The sequence below is a fragment of the Protomyctophum bolini genome (assembly GCF_963924005.1).
Source record: "Protomyctophum bolini genome assembly, chromosome: 11".
Taxonomy (NCBI): domain Eukaryota; kingdom Metazoa; phylum Chordata; class Actinopteri; order Myctophiformes; family Myctophidae; genus Protomyctophum; species Protomyctophum bolini.
In genome coordinates, this window is record NC_137872.1 from 37,194,906 (window position 1) to 37,221,410 (window position 26,505).

The following is a 26,505-nucleotide window of genomic DNA, read 5'->3' on the forward strand; positions in this document are numbered from 1 at the left end:
AAAACAAATGTGCAAACCTGTTCACACACCCTGACGCTTCATAAACATGATATATGCGCGTCTGTTTCATTTCCCCATGACAGGAGAGAGAGAGAGAGAGAGAGAGAGAGAGAGAGAGAGAGAGAGAGAGCAAAACATGCCACACTATATAGTTAGTTGTTCATGTTTGCTTACCTATAGAGAGAGAGAACTATCCTACAGGCACTTCTTGACAATTGATTGAAATATGTATATCTATATTTTGTATGATATATGACTGTTTTATTTCCCCATGACAGGAGAGTTGCAGAGAGAGAGAGAGAGAGAGAGAGAACTATCCTACAGGCACTTCTTGACAATTAATTGAAACCTGTACCATGTACAGACTGTTTTATTTCCCCATGACAGTAGGATAGTTTCATATACTCTCTCACACTACTCTCTGCAACACTACTAAGTACAATATTACGTTGATAGATGAACTTAATATACTGCATATTAATTTGGTCGTTCGTACATTAATTTCCATAATGATCTCATAGTTCATCCTGCATGCAGTCCTCTGCTGCCAGCCTGGTGTTGCCAATGCTGAGGTGAATGACACCGCTATTAGGCATATAGCACTCTGAACCACACACACGCACGCTCGCGCGTTCAAACACACACACACACACGCACACAGATGTCTGACTGTCACCTAAGGCTGTACAGGCCCTGTGCGTCCTTCAGTGAACCAGATGTGGGTCACATGCTGCACTAAAGGAACTAAAGGTGTCAGGTGCATCGATGAATTACGGGAAGGTATACACGTCAGGTGAGCCGGTCGACAGGAAGGAAGGCTTGAATTAACCCACAAAACCCGAATTTCACCACCTGAAAACGAGACGCGACGCCCGTTCTCCCAATGTGGACAGCGGTATGGACGACAGTCATTGAATAAGAACCCTCTACATTTTTCACAATTTGTCAGTACGGTAACAATAAATTGTGACTGACGTTACATGGCCTAAATTGGGCAGTTGTTATAGGAGTTATAGTCTTGCTCAGGGACACACCACATACTGCAGTGCATGGTTTTCAACCCCTTTCGTATCAAAGGTCCATTATTTATTCAGCAATTTGAGCCACGAACCACCATTTGACGAGACTAAAGCCCTTAAATCACACCAATGGCTGGGTGACCAAACGGCTGCGAGTAGACCCATGCACGGTTGCAAGCAACCATTGAATTGAGCCAATTGAATCACCTGGGTTGCCTTGCGTCGACATGCGCCACCATGCGTGCAGGTTTTGGCTTTATAGACTCTCAGACCCAAAAAACGTATTTTGTTATCGTTGGACTTTGTCCACAATTCCATGCTGTATTGATGTGTACAGAGATAACAGGTGTGACGGTTCCCTATATTGTGTGTTATATATATATTACTCTTAGGTTGTCTGGTTTAGGTATATGTTGTGTTTACTGTTTGCCGTATAGTAACCTCTGTTCTTTGTATCCAATAGGATTGGGGAGCAGAGCTAATCATGATGATCAGCCTAAGTGGCTCGCACCTGGGCCCGGGAGATCTGTTCCTTTCATTTGCCTCCTGCACTCCACCATGCACACTTCTCAACATTTCTGTTAATCCATACAACACGCACACACATACATTTCACTCGTGCATACACGCACTACGCCACTGACTATACCGATCTCCACACTTCATCTGTTCAATCATTTATTCCTTACATTTACTATTTTTGTTTAGTTAATAAATTCTATTTCTTTGGTCAACTGCGTCTCCCCTGTTTTTTGTTGTGTATCTTGGCACCCCCTAGGCCAGGTACATAACACAGGCAAATAATTTACCTCTTGAGAGCGTAAAATGAAACCAAATGGACCCTTACCATTAGACCCTTATGGTTTCATTTTATCTTCTCAAGAGTTACAGATTTATATGGGTCCATTTTAGTTACCAACTCTCCGTCATTTCGCTGGGGATCACTTGGAACCCCCTCAAGGATCACTGGTGGTCCCTGGACCACAGGTAAACTGGACAGATTGAGGATTTAACTGACCTTCTTTTCTTTTCAAAATCTGTTTATTGCATTTTTTTAATCTATCTGGGCGGACAAATAATGAAAAATGTTGCTGAGCAACACATGCCCCCCCCCCAAAAAAAAAAAAACTCTCCTTCAAGTCCCAATTTAGTAAAGCCAATTCCCAATTCCCCAGCCTCTCTACTATAGAATAGTAGGCTACTCTATCTCTGCTAACCCCCACGATAAGTCATTGGGAGGGTGAAGATAGCCTCGGGTCTCTGCAACCTGCAACCTTCAGATGATCAGATTTCTACTAATACTAACCAACTAAGCTACAGGCCTACAGTATACAGCCAATCCACTTGCAGTTCATAGTAGGCTACTGTACATTCCAGGTGTGAATGGGTGTGGGAACCGAAGCAATGTGATGATGTAAAAACAAAACAAAACAAAAAAATAATCGTATTCAGCCTTCCCTGACAAAACACATTTGTGTTCACTGCTGCTGGCTGCAGGGGACAAAACAACTTGATCAAGCAGTGCTTGCATTTGTTCCATTATGTCATGAAATGCTTCAGTGCGCGTCCCGTCATCACTCAAAGTGATTCACTGTCGGCATGTGAATGCAACATTCAGGGCTCTGCATGGGCTGCTCCGTTTACAGCGCTACTAGTCTGTAACAGTATTGTGTTGGAGCAGTGCCCACTTTATTGTGTGGCTTTGTTTCAGCGGGCTGAAGTTCAGTGTGTTGCTCAAGATACAAAAAAAGAAAAGAAAAACATGTCTAGTTGGGTATATCACTGATCTGTGTGACCTTCAGGCTAAATGGCAGTTATAGATAAACTATGGGGTGTTAAAGAAAGTGATTATCGTCTTGCCACAAGCCTCCGTAACCTTTTAACCCATTCTGAACGGGAACCCATTTTGGTGTTAGCATCATGTTATGCTTTAGCTATTGAAAAATAGCAGATCTACAAGCTCATAGCGCGCCACCGAGTGGCGCGCTACGAGCTTGTAGGTCTGCTATTTTTTGAAAAATCGAAGAACGACTGACATTTTTAGAATCTGATCTCAGGTCAGAATGGGGTTAATCAGACCAGTGTGTGTCCAGTGGAAACCTCGTATGAATCTGATCTCAGGTCAGAATGGGTTAAGCCACCTCTGTCCCAACACGAAGACGTGACACAATCGCAACCGCAGTCTCAGAGCATGCAAATATCGGTTCCTCGCATTAGGGTTAAACCGGCAACCTTTATAATATGCTGCACAACACAACAGCGCTCACCTCGTGAATAGTGCAAACAGGCCCACACGCATCGGGTGAAGATGAATGTACTTAGCCGATATGAATGATGATGCACGTATATAGCCTCGGCTACTAAATCACTTGATCACGTGATCATGAATGCAATCAACATGTATTGATCCCTGGGGGGGAAATTCAGTTGTGCCGACGTGTTCAGCGTGCAGCACTGCGTTTATTTTGTAACGCCATTCTTTTATCCTCTCCACGATACTAGATGGGGTCTTGAAAATGTCAAGGACATGCACCTTATAATCCCTCTTCTAGCACCTTGAATAATGTCCTTAAGGGTAATGCTGCAGTACACAGTGGCTGCTATATGCTCACACACCTTATTATCTCTGTGTAAATATGTTTTTTTTGTTTTTTTGAGACGTTTGGTTGTACAGTTTGTAAATAGAAGCTAAGATACCTTTTCGTTGTACCGTTTGTGGCAAAAGCTTGTAAATGTCTAAGACACATAGGCTACAGAAGAAAACCCTTTTTGTGGTAAAAGAGCTCAAACTTTAACTTTTTTCCTGTCGTGATCTCCTCCTAGATCCACGTTTACGTCCCTCCCTCGAACCTCCATCCTTGGCGGTCTCCCATGTGTCCTTGACCGTCTAACCTGCACACTCTATAGTCTTGCGTGCAGTCTGCTCTTAGACGTCCGTGCATGCATGCTCATATGTGAATTTGTCAAATTCGTGTTGCGTGACACGTCTCTTTTAAATAACCGTAAATCTATACTTTGTTGAAAGTCAAAGCAACAAACTCCAGAAGTCCCTAAAAATCAGATCACTGCATGCCTTCCCTATAGGTCGATTCAGGGACATGATTTCTAGCACTTTTTGTCCAACAATGTAACTGCTTTAATGAATTATCATCTATCCGTTATAGCTCTTTTAGTTTTGAATACTTTCTGTTTTCCAATTCGTATATTTGATATTGCTGTATTTAATGTATATCGTTGATTGTTGATGTGGTGCTTTGTATTTCGGGCTACATTGAAAATGAGGGCCTGCCCCTCAATTGTCCTCCGAGCTTAAATAAAGGTTATGATGATGATGATGATGATGATGATGATGATGATCACTGAGGATGAAAACACAAGAAAGCCCAGAGAGCTTATAGTTCTATTGCGACAGATCAATATCCATCTATCGCCATGAATACATGATATGCCTAGATATGCATTATGAAGCCGTATATACCGTGAAGTAGAAATCAGGCTTATAATTCCCGTCCTTCCATGTGTCCTCATCACCACACCTCACCTGCACATTCCATACTGTACACATACAACAATAAATCATTTCCCCCAGTAGAGGTGTGGCAGCCTTTTTTACTAGTGAAAGTAAGTTTGAGTTCTCAGATCAAGCTGTTGACTAATCTTAATGTTGGCTGCATGGTTCACGACGCATTTTTGAAAGAGTGAAAAGAGAAAGGCGTCTGTCCGCGGCACACAGACAGAGCTGCGTTCATACAAAGCAGTTTCTAACCCTCGGGGGGTTTGGCTGCATGACAGCGGGTGGTTTCACTGAAAAGCCACGTTCCCTGCATCCAACCTCAGCTTGGGGACTTTCACCAAGGTGCACAATGTAAACATACGATAAACAAAGAGGAGAGCATATTTGCACATTAAAGTTAAACCAATTTTGCACATGTTTCTAAGCATAATGTGTACAGTATTTGTATACTATTATTATTATTATTAGGCCTATATATACACATATTAATCATACCAGCTACACAGAGGTGCATACACTTTTTAGACTTGAGAGCTACTGGGCTCAAAATGCCCAGCTTAACCAGATCAACCAAATATGTATTATCCCATTGCTGAAAATAGTTACATATTAGGCAAACGCATTTGGAATGGGAAATAGAGGTAAATGGAATTGGTAGGGTTTTTTTTTTACTTTGTAATTTTTACTTTGTACTGACGACGTTTGACTGACTGACGTTTGACTGACATTTGACTGACTGACGTTTGACTTACTTTGTTTCTTGAAAACAAAGTATTGCATTGTGGGTTTGACCTTTTTGACGTCAATCCATCAAGTGAATTAAGTCACCTAAATTCAACTGGCAGATGTCACGAATAGTTATTTATTTAAATTATATATTGTTTAGGGGTGTGTCATGCGATCTACCTGCACAGTCTGTGTGATCTACTGGTAGATCACGATCTACCTTTTGGGCACCCCTGAGTATGGCTGTAATAATGAATGGCTGTGTAACAAAGTGGTCCTCCGTTACTGATATTTGGCACATTTAAGTATTTATATTTGCACACAAAGGAAGAGTCATGAGTTGAACTGGTTTATTGAGAGTATTGTGAACATGAACATAAATGAGACTGTGTTATGGGTACTTGAATACTGACTGCTTCTGTTCTGTCTGTTCCAGTGTGTTCGGGCAAAAGAGTCCCCAAGCTACCAGAGCACCATATTGGTCTGGACTGGACCACAGTGAAATGGCCAGGGGGTGTTTGAGTTATGTATTGGAGCTGCTAATGATAATGGGATATGTGGTTTATCTTGCAATAGTGGGCATAATTGATATTTACTTACTGGTGTAGTGAGATAGATTTATAGGCTCATGTGATGTGGGTTATGTGGGGTTCAGAAGTGTTGCATGTTTAACCGGTAATATGGTAGAGTCTGCACTGATTGGTTCAGCTGCCTATAAAAGGCTGCCAGGGAGCACACACCCACTCAGTGTTGGATTCAGTGAGAGGGCATGGTGGAGCTGCACACCAACATGCCCCATTTGTTTGCTGCGTGTATCATATGCCATTTCCCATGCTGTACAACTTCTTTTGGGAATAAACCATGGTGTGGCTGCCTTTTACATCCTGACTCTGTGCTCATTTCCAGCTGCTTATCGGGCAAACACTACAGGCTGATGAAATGAAAGAGCATGAAGGTTGCTCGAAACAAATCTTTTTTTCCCCCTGGCTTTATTGATAGTGTAAGGTCAAAGTCCTATTACTTTGGGCTACTGATTGCCCGACGCAGAGGATCTAGTTTAGACGTGTGATAAAAAGACTGATGTCCAAACGTTGACTTCAAGTTCAAAATTGATATTTATTCACTGTAACCTTTATTAAATAAAGCAAAAAAGCAAAACCGCACCAGCCTATATGTCTCACAATACAGTCAACAAACTGTTTGCCTCTTTAACCTCAGCATTGTTTCCCACTTCGTCATATAGACCAAGGAAGATTAGAGAAGGAAGTGACATGCAGTCACGACTGTGCCATGGTCCGTGCCATGTGCTGTGCCATGGCACTTTCATGGGAGCTAAATCTCGCACCGGAAGTTACATGAATACAAAGCAGTAAATGGAGCAAGCTTGACCAGCTCATAACAAACATTATTTATGAACCATTGAGACCCGTGTCATATAATCGGTTCAGGCATATAAAATAAGACCTATCACAGTTTGTTTTCTAATCACTTGCTTTTCCATGCATGTGCACAGAGGGCACAGTACATCATTTTATTTGAGGATTTAAACGGCAGCAGGAATCGTTTCTGTTCCTCCGGGGGTATCTCGAGATTTGGCTGCCAGACAGGAAACGGTGGACAGTCTCGCGATACTTCTGTTATTTGTTATTTACTTTACAAAAGATCTCAGTCATTCAGAAATATTGTTTGTGTATAGCTTATGTTCATGAGCTGCGGTCACTGAGCTCTCATTGACTCCAGTGCATTCTGTCAAACTTCCAGGTGCAGTTTGGCTCCCATGGTGCGACGAATCTGCCGTCTGGAATTGCGTGATAGCGAAAATGACGTTGGTGAATTTACCTCCATTTCATATACCTTGATATAGACTGGCCAACACCTTGGCCTTGACCGTGACGTCATCAATTATAGAAATGAAATGCATAGAAAATAAATGGCTCTTACAGATAGATACAAGTGAAGAATGACAGGAAAGAGGGAGACATGCAGTGAAGGTCGTCATGAAAGTCATGAACTGGTGTAAAATGTATACCGGCTATTTTTGCCGTTTGCGAGGATGCACACACGGCTGCTCGTAATTTCGTTATTATGTTAATAATTGTTATTATGAGGGTCGGCTTCGCCATTTTTTGGCACATTTTGTTGCTGAAAACATGATCATCAGGTATTATTATTATTATTATAATACCTCAAAAAAGTGTACAGTATTTGTTAAAATGTCATTTTTATTATTTTTATTTTATTATTATATTCTTTCCGTGTGGAGTTTGCATGTTCTCCCCGTGTCCCCTAGGGTAGGTACCCTCACAAAAAACATGCAGTAATCCTGGTCACTAAACTGCCTCCCCCTGGCCAGGGTGGGTATGGCTGCTGTCCTGTAGGACAACTGAATGGCTGGAAAATGGAAATTAAGTTTACATTATAGTACACCTTCCCTAATGATTATATCTGGTTTAATTAATCTGGTCTTTATTTATGGTTATTAAGGTTATTGTAGCAGTCAATTTAAATTGGGGGTCGGTGGGGCGGGGGTCCCGAGACATTGCCAAAGCATTTCCGGGGTTCCCCGGCCAAAAACGTTGAGACTTGGGAACCAATGGCTCCCGAGACGTTCCGCTCATAGGTCAGTGCCTACATCTCCTGTTCCCGTAGGCAACACAAACAACAAAAGTTTAAGTTTGAAGCTTTTTCCACAAGTCGTACGAAAAAAGGCCTTCCCCAAAAGGGTTTAAGTGTAAAGCGTTTCCACAAATCCTACATTAGATGTGGCAAACCTTTGCTACAAACTTTGTAACTGTTTTATTTTTTATTTTTTACACATAACATATTTACACATAGTACCTGAGATGAGACATATACAGACATATATAAAGGTGTCAGCCGCATAATCCAAGAGAAAGAAAAAGTCAAGTGCTTTGTCCCTGATATAGTCCACAGTTCAGTTCAGGAAGAGCAAAGGTCTAAGGCCAGCCTATAACGGCATCGCCTGTCATGGGTGAACATATATACTGCACGAGGGAATGTTAATGCACTTTCTCCATTTTGACAGAAGAGGGCACTCTTAAATCACGGTTCACATACAGTCAGGTCTAGAATTTTGGAGCGTGCAATGTGGTTGCATTAACAGAGAATGTTTTTTATTTACCAATGTGTCGTGGGTGTGTACCCATGTGTACTTCTTCTTAATTCCTAAATCAAATCTATTATTTTTCACACGCACGCACACACTTTCAAGAATGTGACAATTGAGCTTGTAAGCCTCTATTTTCCACTTTCTATGTATTTTTCTTTCTTCTTTTTTTGTGAAAAACGGGTCACGGGGCAACCCGTGCCCTATATACAAAGTCACAAAGACACATTAAACTGCTTTCTATAACATGCATTGCAAGGACTAATGTTTTAAACTTTTGTAGGGAAAATTGTGTTCACTGATTCTTTGCTTTGTCTCTCCTGCACTGCTGGAGGCATTTCCCTTGATTTAGGAAGGGGCCAAGTGCTGTGCAGGAGAGGGGTGTTTCTTATCTGTCTTATTATTGTCTGAGTTTACATGCTGATTTATACTTGTCTAATTGTAACACATTATTGAGAATGTTTAGGTTACTGTTTATTAAAGGTGTTGTTGATGGAAGGATTTATATTAGTGAAGTATTGGAGAAGAAATGTGCTAATTGAGTCTGTGCCCAGTGGTAGGATCCACTCCTATTTGAAGGAGGCTGCAGAGACAGGCTAGTTAGTTAGAAGTGGGCAATGACACAGGTAACATCCCTGAGGGAGAGCTACAGGGCCTTGTGTGATCAGGGTACAGCCTGAAGAGAGCTCTTATCCAGTTGGGTTTTGTTCGTAGTGTTTGTGTTCATTTCATTTCTCAGTATTAATTTCACAGATGAAATGGGGCTTAATAATTTCCATTAATTCACGTGCAAAAAGTGATAACACACATTTTAGAGGCTGTTTTGCACACATATTACTGTAGGCCTATAGTATTCATGCTCCAGTTTTAGGAGCAGGGATACCACAGTGGTTGGGGAAACTGCAACATGACTGCTGTGATAAGCCACTCAGCGCTCACCCAAACCCATTGCTCTGTTTTGACTAACGGTCACCTTATCACCTACAACTGGATTATGAATAGGCCTTGATTTAGCCTACAGTATCGAGATTCTGACGTGCCCTTTGACGGCCTTCGTTCGGCACAGACACCTTTAAAACCACTACGTTAACCAGTACGTTATTGAGGGTCATTGATATATGCAAAACTCAAACGACAGAAAGAAGAACTAGTGTCACTGTGGGTTTTTATTGGGGGAATCAAGCTTATACACACAATGTAGTACAGTCAGTATACATCAGGCTCCCAGTGGGGCCTGCACAATGTCAGACACATCACTCGTCATCGATGACCACGGTGTTGGACTTGGTTGATTGTTCGCTGGAGAGCACGTTTCCATACTCGTCCACCTCCTGTATGATGGTCACCACCTTGGTGGTCTTGATGGTCTTGGTACTGCAGAGAGAGAGAGAGAGAGAGAGAGAGAGAGAGAGAGAGAGAGAGAGAGAGACCAAATGGAACAAAGGGTGGTTACAAGACACGCCAGGGCTTCCCAAACATTCCCTATATAAATTGAACAAATTAACTTGAACAAATCATCTGCAGATATATAACTTGAAATCGTTCCAAGCTCACAAACGACAGCAGTTGTTTGTAGAGGCTATAATATATAAATGATTGTGTATGTACTTGTCAAGGTCTCCGTCCAGCAGCCTCCTGTACTCGGCGATCTCCATCTCCAGCCTGGTCTTCATGTGCAGCAGCCTCTGGTACTCCTGAGCCTGGCCCTCCGTGTCGGCTCTGAGCAGGCTCAGCTGCTCCTCCAGGATGCCCACCTGTCTCTGGAAGCCGGCCAGCAGGTTGGCGTACCCGTACTGGGTCTCGTCCAGGACGCCCTCCAGAGACACTTTCTGCTCCACACACATGGAAGAGAGAGAGGGGGGTGGATTAGTGGAATGTAACGATTTATCTGTACAGGATCTTTGTAAGATAATTGATGAACAAATAGTTTTCAGTCATTAAATGACTGAAAACTATTTGTTCATCAATTATCTTACAAAGATCCAGATTTTGACTATAGAAGCACTTATAGCGAGGCTGTGCGCCTCGTGAATGCCGACGCTCTTTTCACTTTCGGGAACAGGAGCAGACCATCTATGATAACGTCAGTCTGCTTTTCTCGTCATCACTGCAACGCTAAGCGTTTCCCCTGAAGTCAGCGGAAACGAAAACCATAACAAGCCAATAATCTCCCCTATAACCGGTTCTTACCCTGCTGATCTCGGCCTGGAGCTCGATCTCCAGACTGTGCAGGATCCGTCTGACCTCGATGATCTCACTCCGGGACGAGTCGAGGATCACGGTCCTTTGAGTGAGGTTCAGCTCGGCGGTCTGTGGACACGGAAACCAACGTTAATGGAATTTCTTAGGTTTGTTAGTTTGTTTTAAAATGTATAGGATATTCATTCTAAAAATAAAAATAAATAAAATATATATATTTTTAAATCTATAGGAAAAGAACCCTACCTTGGTCTGGAACCAGGTCTCCAGCTCCAGGCTGTTCTGGGCCGTCAGCCTCTCATAGTGCTCCCTCATGGACTCCATGACCGTTTCCAGGGACTCCTGAGGGGCGGCGTCGATCTCCACGTTCACCTGGCATCCCACCTTGGAGCGCAGCATCAGCATGTCCTGGAGAACCATGACACAAGATTGGCATTATTGTGTATACGTGGTGGGTCAAGATGAATCGACTTCATTGGTTATTTAGGATTATTGGTATACCGTCCGTCCGGCTAGGCTATACGCCACAGTACCCCCCCCCCCCCCCCCCCCCCCGAAATGGCAAAAAAGGAAAAGGGCCTGCACGGTCAATGTGCCCTCTTAAGCCCCATATACAATCACAGTCATAATTATGACAAAGAGTGAAAAGTGTAACAGGCAAGCCCTATTTCTTTCTTTTGTATCACCATTATAATTTCTTTCAATATCTTCAAATCAACTTGGATATTTCCTTATAATTAATAAGGGGACACCAAATCCCTATAATATTAATAACATTGTGTACAATGGGTCAAAAGAGACAGAGAACATGCAGGGCCCCGGGGCCACGGCATAGACAAGAAGGACACCCATTATAGAACTACAACAGAACTACAACTACCAACCTCCTCGTGATTCATCGTCAGCCTCATCAGCTCCTCCCTCAGGCCCTCCAGGTGCTGCTCCACGCTGGATCTGCTCATGGTCAGCTCGTCCAGAACCCTCCTCAGGCCAGCGATGTCTGCCTCCACACACTGGCGCATGGACAGCTCGCTCTCATACCTGCAGGGAGGGGGGGAAGGGTACAGTATACGTCAGTGGTTGTATCAAAGTGGGGTCTGTCTGCGGACGGACCCCCGGGGGTCCTTGGGGGGGGGTTCCAGGCGATATATTATATCTCTATATGGGTCCAGGTTATCCCCAGCGAAATTATGTATTCTAGCCTGAAAGCCACGTTTTTACCACACTTTCAGTTCTTCGGAAAATGTGACCTGGGTTAGCCTAACCCAAGTCAGTCCAGGTGCTGATATCCAGGTCAATCTTTCAGTTCCCATGTTGTCTTGTATGCCATGTCTGTTTTGTTTTGATAGTTATATCACCGCTGCACAATTGGACTAGATGAAAATGTGCTCGTTGTTATACTCCCTGACCCTGAATAAGTTAGTCTATCTTTAAGCATTTTTATTTGTGAATGCACACTCTATTTCTATCTATTAAGCTTATAGCTATAATCAAAAATAGGCCTAAATGCAGCCTCAAACATACTCTCCCGCTTAACTTGTTCTCTGTCTCTGTTCCTATTATGCTGTCATTCACACGATGGAAGTACAACCCAAACCACAAGACATGTACGTGTCTCTCAGCTTAAAATGTGTTTATAGAGAACAAAGCAGTATTTTTGTTCGTTTGTCTGTTTTGACGCCTGTTTCCGTATACTTACTTGATTTTGAAGTCATCTGAAGCCAGCTTTCCATTGTCAATCGCCAGGTAGATTGCAGCGTTGCCATGGACCGCGCTGGTGATCTATAGAGTGAGGAAGCAGTATAGACGTGTCAACGGCTGAACAGCTATAGATTCATGTCAAAGGAGCCCCAGATGTATTTGGTCCGAGACCCCCGTCTGAAAAGATGGTGTGCCTGCAGGTACACCATGAGAGGCAATTAAGCAGATCGGCTATTTTCGAATAGCCAATATAAAAAACAGGGCTAAAGTGGTTAGACTGGCTTTTTTGCTAATTTTGCCGGGGACCCCCTTCTATACCACCTCTGGTTATATGCATATAACCAGTATCCTGTTAGTGGGACCGCTTTGGCTTTTTGGCTCCCATTAAGTCCTTTGTTCTTTGGGGGGGGGGGGGGTATCTTTAGGCTAGGCCCGGGGGGCCGGGGAGTATCTGTAATGGTGATGCCTAACCTGTTAAGCAAGCATTTAATCTAACATTCCAAAAGGTTTCAAAATAGTCTACTCATTGAATTGTCTGGACAGCAATGTCAGACATATGCAGATAAGCTCACTAGTGCGCCACTTTGTGCCGCACTGCGAGCTTGTACAACCTTCTTAAAAGTGTGAGAAGTACTGATTTAGAAGGTAGTTTGCAAGAAATGACAAAACAGCGAAGCCATGTTGAAAGCAAATAAACCAAGTGTGACCAAGAAGCTCCGGAAAAATGAACATGCAGTTCATGAGATCGATATACCGTTGGCTACAGCACCTATAAAAAGCTCTCATAATATCTCACCTGGTCCTGAACTTGGCGGATCTGGATCTTGAAGGCGCTGCAGTCGTGCGTCTCCGGCACGATCTGCTCCAGGAACCGCCTAATCTTTAGCTCCAGCTCGGCGTTGGCCTTCTCCATGGAGGTCACCTGGTCCAGGTAGATGGCCAGGCGGTCGTTGAGGTTCTGCATGGTGGCCTTCTTGTTCTCGTGGATGTCGACGCAGGGGCCGGTGTACACGTCCATGCAGCTGCTGCTGCTGCGGACCATGGAGGAGGAGGTCATGGAGGCCTGGGAGATGCGGACGCCGGAGCCTCCGGCTCCGCCGTACATGCTGCCGGCCCGCAGACGGGCCGGCATGTGTAGGTGGGAGGTGTAGGTGGGAGCAGCGTCGACGCTAAATCCGCAGGTGGGCATATAAGTCGTCATGGGAGGCTCGGCGTATCGCTGACTGAAGGAGGAGGTCACAGAGGAAGAAGACATGGCTGACTGAGGTTTTCCGGCTGGTCGGCTGGCGGCGGCAGGTTTAAGCTCTGGATGGAGAGGAGGAGGTTATCGGGCTGGTCGGCAGGTTGAACGCTCTGGACGGAGAGAGGCTGTGAGTGAATTGAAGCATTATTTTTGACACCTGCACCTTTTATAGTGCGAACGTGAGGGAGGGGCGGCGGCCAGGCCGGCCCGGCCATGGGGTGTCGGAAACATTTTGAATACCGGATAACTGGTTTTGTGGCTATTCGGCAGCATCAGGTCCGGCAGGTTGGAATGTCCTGCGACCGCGTGTCGCCATCAGATGACGAGGTCCATTAGAGATAAGCCATAGTGGTCGTCATAGGCCTATGAACGGTAGTTCTCACGTGCCTTTTAGTATTCTATATGCTGCCTTTTAGGAGAATCCTCTTGACCAGATATACAGGTTGTAAATAATAAGAATATCCTCATTCAACTATCCATGCACGCACGCACACACACACACACACACACACACACACACACACACACACACACACACGCACACACACACACACACACACACACACACACACACACACACACACACACACGTTTGCCCGTGTTAATTTTGACAGCAAATTCTGATATAGTCTTTATAGTCTTTTGAATAACACACCATTTAGTTTTAATCATAAATTGTTTAGTATTAGGCGACTAATTGATATGAAAATATTACTTTTAGTTCTAGTCAACAAAATTAACATTGTTGTTTGCAGTGTGGTTCTGACACCCTGTATAATTATATTGTCAACTATGTATGGCTAATTATTAGTATCATTGGTAATCTGGTATAATCATGTATTCCAAGTCTAATCAGGCAAATTAAAAATGTATAATCAGGCGTGCCAACTATTGTTTTTTGTGGAGGCCTCTTTTGGCCCATTTACACTGGCAGTCTGAATCAGACCTGTGCCACATCCAGATTGGAATCTGATTTGTTTAAACACAAACAAAAAGTCACATGAAATCAGATTTTTTTTACAAATGCGACTTGAGAGTTGAGACACATTCAGAGTTGGGTTCAAATCTGAGTCACATCTGATTTCTGAAGGTCCGTCTCAGTCTGAACGCAGTAGTAGCCTGATCTAAAAAATAAAATAAAATAAAATGATTCCATGTGACTCGTTTGTGTTAAGACCTATTTAAACAGCTCTGATTCCAATCTGGATGTGACACAGCTCTAATTCAAGCTGGATTTGTCCGCCAGGTAAATGGGGCCATATTTGATTGATTGAAAACTTTATTTCAGACACAATGGGTCCATATACAAACAACATGTAAAAACACAACAGTAAATACAAAAACAACAACACAGAGATGGCCTATATGCAACAGGCTGTTTTCCCTCCAGGCAGTCCTTGTCAATTAAAAAATAAAAACATACCGGTATAAACATTGCCTCCAGTGTTTCCAGAAACATGAGGAGAAGACTGTGTCACTCTGTGTGATCCCTGTTAAGGCCATAATTAGTACATTATTTGATTCCCTCAGTCTACACATGAATCTAAACATAAAATGTCTCAGTACAGCATGAAATGTGGGTACATTACTGGTCACAAACATTTCACTAGCACTGGTCCATCTTGGGAGTCTCAGGAATATTCGAAAAGCATCATTATATGCCACCTGAAGTTTTTTCATTTTCGCTTTGCTGTATCGGCACCACAAGTGAGCTGTATATAGTGGAGTGCAGTAGGTTTTAAAAAGTGCTATTTTGACATTGTCTGTACACATATGAAACTTTCGTGCCAGCATGTTGGCTTGACCATAAAGTTTACAGCACTGGCGCTGCACATCATCATCATCACATAGATCTTCTCTGATTATGTGCCCCAAGTATTTAAACTTTGTTACCACCTCTAAGACTTCACCTGCCAGATAGAAGGAGGGAAAGGTGAGCTTTTGGTCGCCCTTTGATCTACACTCTTTTTAGAGTTGAACTTAATATCATACAAAAAGCCATATTTTGAACAGACCCTAAGTAGCTGCTGTAAGCCAGCACTGTAAGGTGAGAGTACAACCAAATCGTCTGCATAAATCATGTGATTAATAAGGTGATCCCCCACCATGCAGCCAGTTTTACACTCTTTTAACTGTTTTGATAAGTCATCCAAATACAAATTAAATAATATAGGCGATAAAAGTCCCCCCTGGCGCACGCCATTGGACACTAGAAAGGGTGTGGATATACTAGTTCCCCACCTAGCTTGCATGGTTTGGTGTGAGTACCAAAACTGCAGGATCCTTATCAGATATAAGGGGACACCTCGCTCTTGTAGCTTTAGAAAAAGTTTACCATGATGGATACGGTCAAAGGCTTGCGACGCATCCAGGAAACACATAAATACTGTACTGTTGCATCTACTATACTGACTTACAATTTCCTTAAGTGCATAGATACATAGATCAGTGCCATGCTTTTTCTTAAAACCGAATTGGTTGTCGGTGGATGCTATATATTCCTTGAGCCTGTCCAGGAGGATGACTTCTAGCACCTTAGACATTATGCTCGCCAGTGCGATTGGCCTATAGTTGTCTATGGATGTTAACTTTCCAGTTTTATTTTTGACTACTGGCACTAACAGGACAGATAACATGGAATCAGGCAGTATGCCATGCAGCAACAACCCTGAAAAATCTGATCATTGCCACATGCTTTATTAAGAACTAATTTTTCTATAGCATAGTTCACCTCGTCATATGTGACAGTCACCCCATCAGTGTGTGTAACCTCACCAATATTAAAAACATTGCTCTTGATACAATTAAAGATACATTCATAATGTCTTCTCCACAGCTCAGCAATATTTTCTGAACCTGTAGTTAGTACCATCAATGCTAGAAGGCATTGGCATCTGTTATTTACCACCTTAACTTCCTTCCAGAACTCATACACATTATTTTTCTGTAGCTTTTCAGCCATTGCATTTGCCCTCATGGCCTGTTCATTTCTTTTAATATAGCGTATAGCATAATTATTTAAATCTAGCATTAGCCTGCTTCTTGTGGTCACACTCAGGGCCATGCCTAGGTTTACCAGCTAAGACCCAGCATTTAAGAGCTCTTTTAGCCTCTACATGTAGATCATGGACATGGACATTCCATCCGGGTCTCATGTTATGATGTTTACTTTTTTTCTTTTAAAAGGATTGCTTCCATTAATTAAACACTTGACGATAGAGTCATACATATTACACAGGGCGCTACAATGGCTTACATCCTTACAGTTAATGTTTCCACATGTAGTACCTTCAACAGGTATAGTAATATTGTTTAAGTAACCATCAGTCAGTGATTTGTACTGTTGTAGGTCCTCCTCAGTGAGTTTTGCCCAGTCCAGTACTTTATGAGGCTTTTCTTTGCCTCCTCCTGGCACTTTCCCCTCCTATATTTGGTGTATTGTTTTTTTTTAATGTGTGTTACACATACATCTAAATCTTGCAGTCAAAAAGTGAAAATAGTGTGACCTGTTAAACTCACACTCTTTGCCAAACAACACACACAGTGTATGTGTGTGTGTGTGTGGTATGGCTCCCCCATATCTTGCAAGTATGATTGAACCCTACAAACCCTCCCGCGCACTCAGATCAGCTAACGCAGGGAAGCTGGAAGTACCCTCACTAAAAACGCCGGGACAACGCTCCACACGTCCCAAACTCTTCTCCCTTCTGGCTCCAAAACTGTGGAATGCACTTCCCATGGCAGTCAGAACTGCAGCATCACTCCCAATCTTCCGCCGTAGTCTGAAAACCCACCTTTTCAGACTCCATCATGGCCCATAGCACTTACTCTACCCTAGATAGCACTTCTGTAGACTTAGATAGCATTTGAAACAGACTTATAGCATGTTATGTAGACAGCACTAGAATTGCATTGTATATAGTCATAGCACGCCATAGTACATATGTATAGCATAGTAGTATATATGTAAAGTTTATACGTATAAATTTCATTATATAGATATTCCACTGTTACTTTCTTAGCTTACGCATGTTTCATGATGAATGTTTTTATGTGATGTATTCCCATGCTTTTGTTCTTGCTTAATGTAAGTCGCTCTGGATTAAGAGCGTCTGCTAAATGCCTAAATTGTAAATTGTGTGTGTGTGTGTGTGTGTGTGTTTGTGTGTGTGCGTGCGTGCGTGCATGCGTTCGTGCGGACTAGGATTGTAAGTGTACGTATGTGGCATTAGGTGAATTGGATCACATGGATAGTTGAATGAGGATATACTTATTATTTACAACCTGTATATCTGGTCAAGAGGATTCTCCTAAAAGGCAGCATATAGAATACTAAAAGGCACGTGAGAACTACCGTTCATAGGCATATGACGACCACTATGGCTTATCTCTAATGGACCTCGTCATCTGATGGCGACACGCGGTCGCAGGACATTCCAACCTGCCGGACCTGTGCTGCCGAATAGCCACAAAACCAGTTATCCGTTATTCGAAATGTGTCCGACACCCCATGGCCGGGCCGGCCTGGCCGCCGCCCCTCCCTCACGTTCACACTATAAAAGGTGCCGGTGTCAAAAATAATGCTTCACTTCACTCACAGCCTCTCTCCGTCCAGAGCGTTCAACCTGCCGACCAGCCCGAAAACCTCCTCCTCTCCATCCAGAGCTTAAACCTGCCGCCGCCAGCTGACCAGCCCGGAAAACCTCAGTCAGCCATGTCTTCTTCCTCTGTGACCTCCTCCTTCAGTCAGCGATACGTTGAGCCTCCCATGACGTCTTATATGCCCACCTGCGGATTTAGCGTCGACGCTGCTCCCACCTACACACGTGGTCTGCGGGCCGGCAGCATGTACGGCGGAGCCGGAGGTTCCGGCGTCCGCATCTCCCAGGCCTCCATGACCACCTCCTCCATGGTCCGCAGCAGCAGCAGCAGCTGCGTGGACGTGTACACCGGCCCCTGCGTCGACATCCACGAGAACAAGAAGGCCACCATGCAGAACCTCAACGACCGCCTAGCCACCTACCTGGACCAGGTGCGCAACCTGGAGGAGGCCAACGGCGAGCTGGAGCTGAAGATCAGGCGGTTCCTGGAGCAGAGGGCCGTGCCGGAGACGCACGACTGCAGCGCCTTCAAGATCCAGATCCACCAAGTTCAGGAGCAGGTGAGACATTATGAGAGCTTTTTATAGGTGCTGTAGCCAACGGTATATCGATCTCATGAACTGCATGTTCATTTTTCCGGAAAATGCCTTCTAAATCAGTACTTCTCACACTTTCAAGAATGTTGTACAAGCTCTTCAGTGCGGCACAAAGTGGCGCACTAGTGAGCTTGTATATATCTGCTATTTTTGAATAGCCAATGCTAACATTTTAAATAACCTGATTATCCTTTCCCCGTCTAAATGGGTTAAAATAATTTTCATTTTCAAAAATCCTGAAAATAGCAGATTTACAAGCTCAATGTATACGCTCACAAAAAACAGCTTGTAGATCTACTGTTCGCTAGTCATGACAAAGTATAGAGGTATAAAGTAAACATTGGAAGCAACAGAACTGTATTCATTCATGAATTGACAATGCAATTATTTATGTTGTATTATTAAATTGCTGACATTGCTGTCCAGACAATTTAATGAGTAGACTATTTTGAAACCTTTTGGAATGTTAGATTAAATTCTTGCTCAACAGGTTAGGCATCACCATTACAGATACTCCCCGCCCCCCCGGGCCTAGCCTAAAGATACCCCCCCCCCCCCCCCCCCCCTCAAAGAACAAAGGACTTAATGGGAGCCAAAAAGCCAAAGCGGTCCCACTAACAGGATACTGGTTATATAACCAGAGGTGGTATAGAAGGGGGTCCCCGGCAAAATTAGCAAAAAAGCCAGTCTAACCACTTTAGCCCTGTTTTTTATATTGGCTATTCGAAAATAGCCGATTAATTGCCACTCATGGTGTACCTGCTGGCACACCATCTTTTCAGACGGGGGTCTCGGACCAAATACATTTGGGGCTCCTTTGACACGAATCTATAGCTGTTCAGCCGTTGACACGTCTATACTGCTTCCTCACTCTATAGATCACCAGCGCGGTCCATGGCAACGCTGCAATCTACCTGGCGATTGACAATGGAAAGCTGGCTTCAGATGACTTCAAAATCAAGTAAGAACGGAAACAGGCGTCAAAACAGACAAACGAACAAAAATACTGCTTTGTTCTCTAAACACGTTTTAAGCTGAGAGACACGTACATGTCTTGTGGTTTGGGTTGTACTTCCATCGGGTGAATGACAGCGTAATAGGAACAGAGACAGAGAACAAGTTAAGCGGGATAGTATGTTTGAGGCTGCATTGAGGCCTATTTTTGATTCTAGCTATAAGCTATATTAATAGATAGAAATAGAGTGTGCATTCACAAATAAAAATGCTTAAAGATAGACTAACTTATTCAGGGAGTATAGCAACGAGCACATTTTCATCTAGTCCAATTGTGCAGCGGTGATATAACTATCAAAACAAAACAGACATGGCATACAAGACAACACAAGACAACATGGGAACTGAAAGATTGACCTGGATATCAGCACCTGGACTGACTTGGGTTAGGCTAACCTGGGTCACATTTTCCGAATAACTGAAAGTGTGGTAAAAACGTGGCTTTCAGGCTAGAATACATAATTTAGCTGGGGATAACCTGGACCCATATAGAGATATAATATATCGCCTGGAACCCCCTCAAGGAACCCCGGGGGTCCGTCCGCAGACAGACCCCACTTTGATACAACCACTGACGTATACTGTACCCTTACCCCCCCTCCCTGCAGGTATGAGAGCGAGCTGTCCATGCGCCAGTGTGTGGAGGCAGATATCGCTGGCCTGAGGAGGGTTCTGGACGAGCTGACCATGAGCAGATCCAGCGTGGAGCAGCACCTGGAGGGCCTGAGGGAGGAGCTGATGAGGCTGAGGATGAACCACGAGGAGGTTGGTAGTTGTAGTTCTGTTGTAGTTCTATAATGGGTGTCCTTCTTGTCTATGCCGTGGCCCCGGGGCCCTGCATGTTCTCTGTCTCTTTTGACCCATTGTACACAATGTTATTAATATTATAGGGATTTGGTGTCCCCTTATTAATTATAAGATAAAAATAAAAAAGGAAATATCCAAGTTGATTTGAAGATATTGAAAGAAAATATAATGGTGATACAACAGAAAGAAATAGGGCTTGCTTGCGTGTTACACTTTTCACTATTTGTCATAGTACTGTATATGGGGCTTAAGAGGGCACATTGACGTGCAGGCCTTTCTTTTCCTTTTTTGGCATTTCGGGGGGGTACTGTATGGCGTACAGCCTATCCGGACGGACGGTATACCAATAATCCTAAATAACCAATGAAGTCGATTCATCTTGACCCACCACGTATACACAATAATGCCAATCTTGTATCATGGTTCTCCAGGACATGCTGATGCTGCGCTCCAAGGTGGGATGCCAGGTGAACGTGGAGATCGACGCCGCCCCTCAGGAGTCCCTGGCCACGGTCATGGAGTCCATGAGGGAGCACTACGAGAGGGTGACGGCCCAGAACAGCCTGGAGCTGGAGACCTGGTTCCAGACCAAGGTAGGGTTCTTTTCCTATTGATTTAAAAATATATATATTATTGATTATTATTTTAATTTTTAGAATGAATATCCTATACATTTTAAAACAAACTAACAAACCTAAGAAATTCCCATTAACGTTGGTTTCCGTGTCCACAGACCGCCGAGCTGAACCAGGAAGTCACTCAAAGGACCGTGATCCTCGACTCGTCCCGGAGTGAGATCATCGAGGTCAGACGGACCATGCACAGTCTGGAGATCGAGCTCCAGGCCGAGATCAGCAGGGTAAGAACCGGTTATAGGGGAGATTATTGGCTTGTTATGGTTTTAGTTTCCGCTGACTTCAGGGGAAACGCTTAGCGTTGCAGTGATGACGAGAAAAGCAGACTGACGTTATCATAGATGGTCTGCTCCTGTTCCCGCGCCTCTCAGTAATGTTCTACAATCCATTCTATGATTCGTTTTTAAGTATTTAAAAGGCCTTGCGAGGCAGAACCGTGAGCCTCAAAGGTACCACTACCAAAAGTGTACGAGAACTCAGAACTAGCTGGACCCTTTATTGGTACATTGGAAGTTTTCTAGAGCAAATGTTCTGGTCCAAATGCAATGGAAAGAGGCTCTTATACAGTAACTCCACCCAACTCACAATACGATTTTTCACAATTTAATAACCACAACATGATTTTCTAAGTTCAAGATTCAGTACTTTATTGCCATGTCAACAGGGTTGATTGGAATTTGTTTCAGTGCTCACATATTCAGACATCATATGACAGGGACCAATAAATAAGAACAATGCAAAATGTTACAATTCATGTTGAATAAATAGCAATTCATCGCAGTTCATCGTTCTTACAAAGCAGCTTTCACGCTGTAAAGTGCGAGTGAAAAGAGCGTCGGCATTCACGAGGCGCACAGCCTCGGGATAAGTGCTTCTATAGACAAATGACTGAAAGCTATTTGTTCATCAATTATCTTACAAAGATCCTGTACAGATAAATCGTTACATTCCACTAATCCACCCCCCTCTCTCTCTTCCATGTGTGTGGAGCAGAAAGTGTCTCTGGAGGGCGTCCTGGACGAGACCCAGTACGGGTACGCCAACCTGCTGGCCGGCTTCCAGAGACAGGTGGGCATCCTGGAGGAGCAGCTGAGCCTGCTCAGAGCCGACACGGAGAGCCAGGCGCAGGAGTACCAGAGGCTGCTGCACATGAAGACCAGGCTGGAGATGGAGATCGCCGAGTACAGGAGGCTGCTGGACGGAGACCTCGACAAGTACATACACAATCATTTATATATTATAGCCTCTACAAACAAATGCTGTCGTTTGTGAGCTTGGAACGATTTCAAGTTATATATCTGCAGATGATTTGTTCAAGTTAATTTGTTCAATTTATATAGGGAATGTTTGGGAAGCCCTGGCGTGTCTTGTAACCACCCTTTGTTCCATTTGGTCTCTCTCTCTCTCTCTCTCTCTCTCACTCTCTCTCTCGCTCTCTCTCTCTCTCTCTCTCTCTCTCTCTCTCTCTCTCTCTCTCTCTCTCTCTCTCTCTCTCTCTCTGCAGTACCAAGACCATCAAGACCACCAAGGTGGTGACCATCATACAGGAGGTGGACGAGTATGGAAACGTGCTCTCCAGCGAACAATCGTCCAAGTCCAACACCGTGGTCATCGACGACGAGTGATGTGTCTGACATTGTGCAGGCCCCACTGGGAGCCTGATGTATACTGACTGTACTACATTGTGTGTATAAGCCTGATTCCCTCAATAAAAACCCAGTGATACTAGTTCTTCTTTCTGTCGTTTGAGTTTGCTTATATGAATGACCCTCAATAACGTACTGGTTAACGTAGTGGTTTTAAAGGTGTCTGTGCCGAACGAAGGCCGTCAAAGGGCATGTCAGAATCTCGATATTGTAGGCTAAATCAAGGCCTATTCATAATCCAGTTGTAGGTGATAAGGTGACCACCGAAACGGTGGTTAGTCAAAACAGAGCAATGGGTTTGGGTGAGCGCTGAGTCGCTTATCACAGCAGTCATGTTGCAGTTTCCCCAACCACTGTGGTGTCCCTGCTCCTAAAACTGGAGCATGAACACTATAGGCCTAAATCATGTGTGTGCAAAACAGCCTCTAAAATGTGTGTTATCACTTTTTGCACATTAATTAATGGAAATGATTAAGCCCTATTTCATCTGTGAAGTTCCCCGAACGGCCAAGGCTCCAAGAACAGTCAGAAATTGTAGTTAAGGGCGTTTATTTTCCCCAAACTCCTCCACCAAAGTCCAGTACAGATTCAACAGTGTGAAACCAGGAAAATAATAACAATAATAATAATACTGAGAAATGAAATGAACACTTGAGCAAACACTACGAACAAAACCCAACTGGATAAGAGCTCTCTTCAGGCTGTACCCTGATCACACAAGGCCCTGTAGCTCTCCCTCAGGGATGTTACCTGTGTCATTGCCCACTTCTAACTAACTAGCCTGTCTCTGCAGCCTCCTTCAAATAGGAGTGGATCCTACCACTGGGCACAGACTCAATTAGCACATTTCTTCTCCAATACTTCACTAATAAAAATCCTTCCATCAACAACACCTTGAAGTATAAATCAGCATGTAAACTCAGACAATAATAAGACAGATAAGAAACACCCCTCTCCTGCACAGCACTTGGCCCCTTCCTAAATCAAGGGAAATGCCACCAGCAGTGCAGGAGAGACAAAGTAAAGAATCAGTGAACACAGTTTTCCCTACAAAAGTTTAAAACATTAGTCCTTGCATGTTATAGAAAGCAGTTTAATGTGTCTTTGTATATAGGGCACGGGTTGCCCCGTGACATCATCCTTTCACAAAAAAAGAAGAAACAGCGTATCCCAGACCAGAGTGGTTTACCCCTGAGAAGGTCTCTGGATTAAATGTCCATAGACCATTCCAGCTCCCATGGAAATAGTCACCACCGCAGGGCAACACGCCCAGGGGGGGCAATAAAATGTGGCAAAAAATGGCAAAGCCGACCCTCATAATAACAATCTTCTCCGAGGCTCCGCCGCAAAATTACGAGAAGCCGCGTGTGCGTCCTCGCAAAGGGCGAAAATAGCCGGTATACATTTTACACCAGGTTACACTTTGGATTGAAGTGAATTAAATTACGCTGTATAGCAGAATGTTGGATGCAATCGCATTCTGTGTGCTACTACTTATTGGTACAATTGAACTCTGACTGTGTGTAAATTGAACCAAGTGGACTCGTTAGGCAAGTGCAGATTTGTTTCATGAAGCAGGGCGCCCCCTGCATGGCCTAGTGGTCCAGGTGCATGCCACATACAGTATAGGCTCTGTTCGAGTCCCATTCATGACGACCTTCACTGCATGTCTCCCCCGTCTCCCTCTTTCCTGTCATTCTTCACTTTTATCTATCTGTAAGAGCCATTTATTTTCTATGCATTCCATTTCTATAATTGATGACGTCACGGTAAAGCCAAGGTGTTGGCCAGTCTATATCAAGGTATATGAAATGGAGGTAAATTCACCAACGTCATTTTCGCTATCACGCAATTCCAGACGGCAGATTAGGCTCCTGAGACGTTCCGCCCATAGGTCAGTGCCTACATCTCCTGTTCCCGTAGGCAACACAAACAACAAAGGTTTAAGTTTGAAGCTTTTTCCACAAGTCGTACAAAAAAAGGGCTTCCCCAAAAGGGTTTAAGTGTAAAGCGTTTCCACAAATCCTACATTAGATGTGGCAAACCTTTGCTACAAACTTTGTAACTGTTTTATTTAAATGTTTTACACATAACATATTTACACATAGTACCTGAGATGAGACATATACAGACATATATAAAGGTGCTATCATGGGTCAAGTGCGAAGAGTCAGTGAGTGTCAGCCGAATAATCCAAGAGAAAGAAAAAGTCAAGTACTTTGTCCCTGATATAGTCCACAGTTCAGTTCAGGAAGAGCAAAGGTCTAAGGACAGCCTATAACGGCATCGCCTGTCATGGGTGAACACATACTGCACGAGGGAATGTTAATGCACTTTCTCCATTTTGACAGAAGAGGGCACTCTTAAATCACGGTTCACATACAGTCAGGTCTAGAATTTTGGAGCGTGCAATGTGGTTGCATTAACAGAGAATGTTTTTTATTTACCCATGTGTCGTGGGTGTGTACCCATGTGTACTTCTTCTTAATTCCTAAATCAAATCTATTATTTTTCACACGCACGCACACACTTTCAAGAATGTGACAATTGAGCTTGTAAGCCTCTATTTTCCACTTTCTATGTATTTTTCATTCATCTTTTTTTGTGAAAAACGGGTCACGGGGCAACCCGTGCCCTATATACAAAGACACATTAAACTGCTTTCTATAACATGCAAGGACTAATGTTTTAAACTTTTGTAGGGAAAACTGTGTTCGCTGATTCTTTGCTTTGTCTCTCCTGCACTGCTGGTGGCATTTCCCTTGATTTAGGAAGGGGCCAAGTGCTGTGCAGGAGAGGGGTGTTTCTATGGTCTGAGTTTACATGCTGATTTATACTTGTCTAATTGTAACACATTATTGAGAATGTTTAGGTTACTGTTTATTCAAGGTGTTGTTGATGGAAGGATTTATATTAGTGAAGTATTGGAGAAGAAATGTGCTAATTGAGTCTGTGCCCAGTGGTAGGATCCACTACTATTTGAAGGAGGCTGCAGAGACAGGCTAGTTAGTTAGAAGTTGGCAATGACACAGGTAACATCCCTGAGGGAGAGCTACAGGGCCTTGTGTGATCAGGGTACAGCCTGAAGAGAGCAGCTCTTATCCAGTTGGGTTTTGTTCGTAGTGTTTGCTCAAGTGTTCATTTCATTTCTCAGTATTATTATTGTTATTTTCCTGGTTTCACACTGTTGAATCTGTACTGGACTTTGGTGGAGGAGTTTGTGGAAAATAAACGCCCTTAACTACAATTTCTGACTGTTCTTGGAGCCTTGGCCGTTCGGGCAACTTCACAGATAAAATAGGGCTTAATAATTTCCATTAATTCACGTGCAAAAAGTGATAACACACATTTTAGAGGCTGTTTTGCACACATATGATTTAGGCCTACAGTATTCATGCTCCAGTTTTAGGAGCAGGGATACCACAGTGGTTGGGGAAACTGCATGGCTGCCGTGATGAGCGACTCCACGCTCACCCAAACCCATTGCTCTGTTTTGACAAATGGTCACCTTATCATACCTACAACTGGATTATGAATAGGCCTTGATTTAGCCTACAGTATCGAGACTTTGACGTGCCCTTTGACGGCCTTCGTTCGGCACAGACACCTTTAAAACCACTGCGATACAGTACGTTATTGAGGGTCATTCATATAAGCAAAACTCAAACGACAGAAAG

The 26,505-nt window shown here is 43.6% G+C and overlaps 2 protein-coding genes across 2 annotated transcripts; one reads left to right on the plus strand and one right to left on the minus strand.

Moving 5' to 3' along the window:
- Positions 1-9,639: 9,639 nt before the first annotated feature.
- On the minus strand, positions 9,640-13,541 carry LOC308323445 (keratin, type I cytoskeletal 50 kDa-like; the record flags this gene model as incomplete). Its single annotated transcript, XM_080775176.1, has 7 exons — positions 9,640-9,760; positions 9,995-10,215; positions 10,577-10,696; positions 10,832-10,993; positions 11,470-11,626; positions 12,285-12,367; positions 13,083-13,541. The coding sequence occupies 7 exons, from the start codon at positions 13,539-13,541 to the stop codon at positions 9,640-9,642; spliced, it is 1,323 nt and encodes a 440-aa protein (XP_080631302.1).
- A 4,498-nt stretch (positions 13,542-18,039) lies between these two features.
- Positions 18,040-22,807, plus strand: LOC308323447 (keratin, type I cytoskeletal 19-like; the record flags this gene model as incomplete). Its single annotated transcript, XM_080775178.1, has 7 exons — positions 18,040-18,690; positions 19,605-19,687; positions 20,349-20,505; positions 20,979-21,140; positions 21,281-21,406; positions 22,176-22,396; positions 22,687-22,807. 7 exons carry the CDS (start codon positions 18,040-18,042, stop codon positions 22,805-22,807), a joined length of 1,521 nt encoding a protein of 506 aa, XP_080631304.1.
- Positions 22,808-26,505: the final 3,698 nt, after the last annotated feature.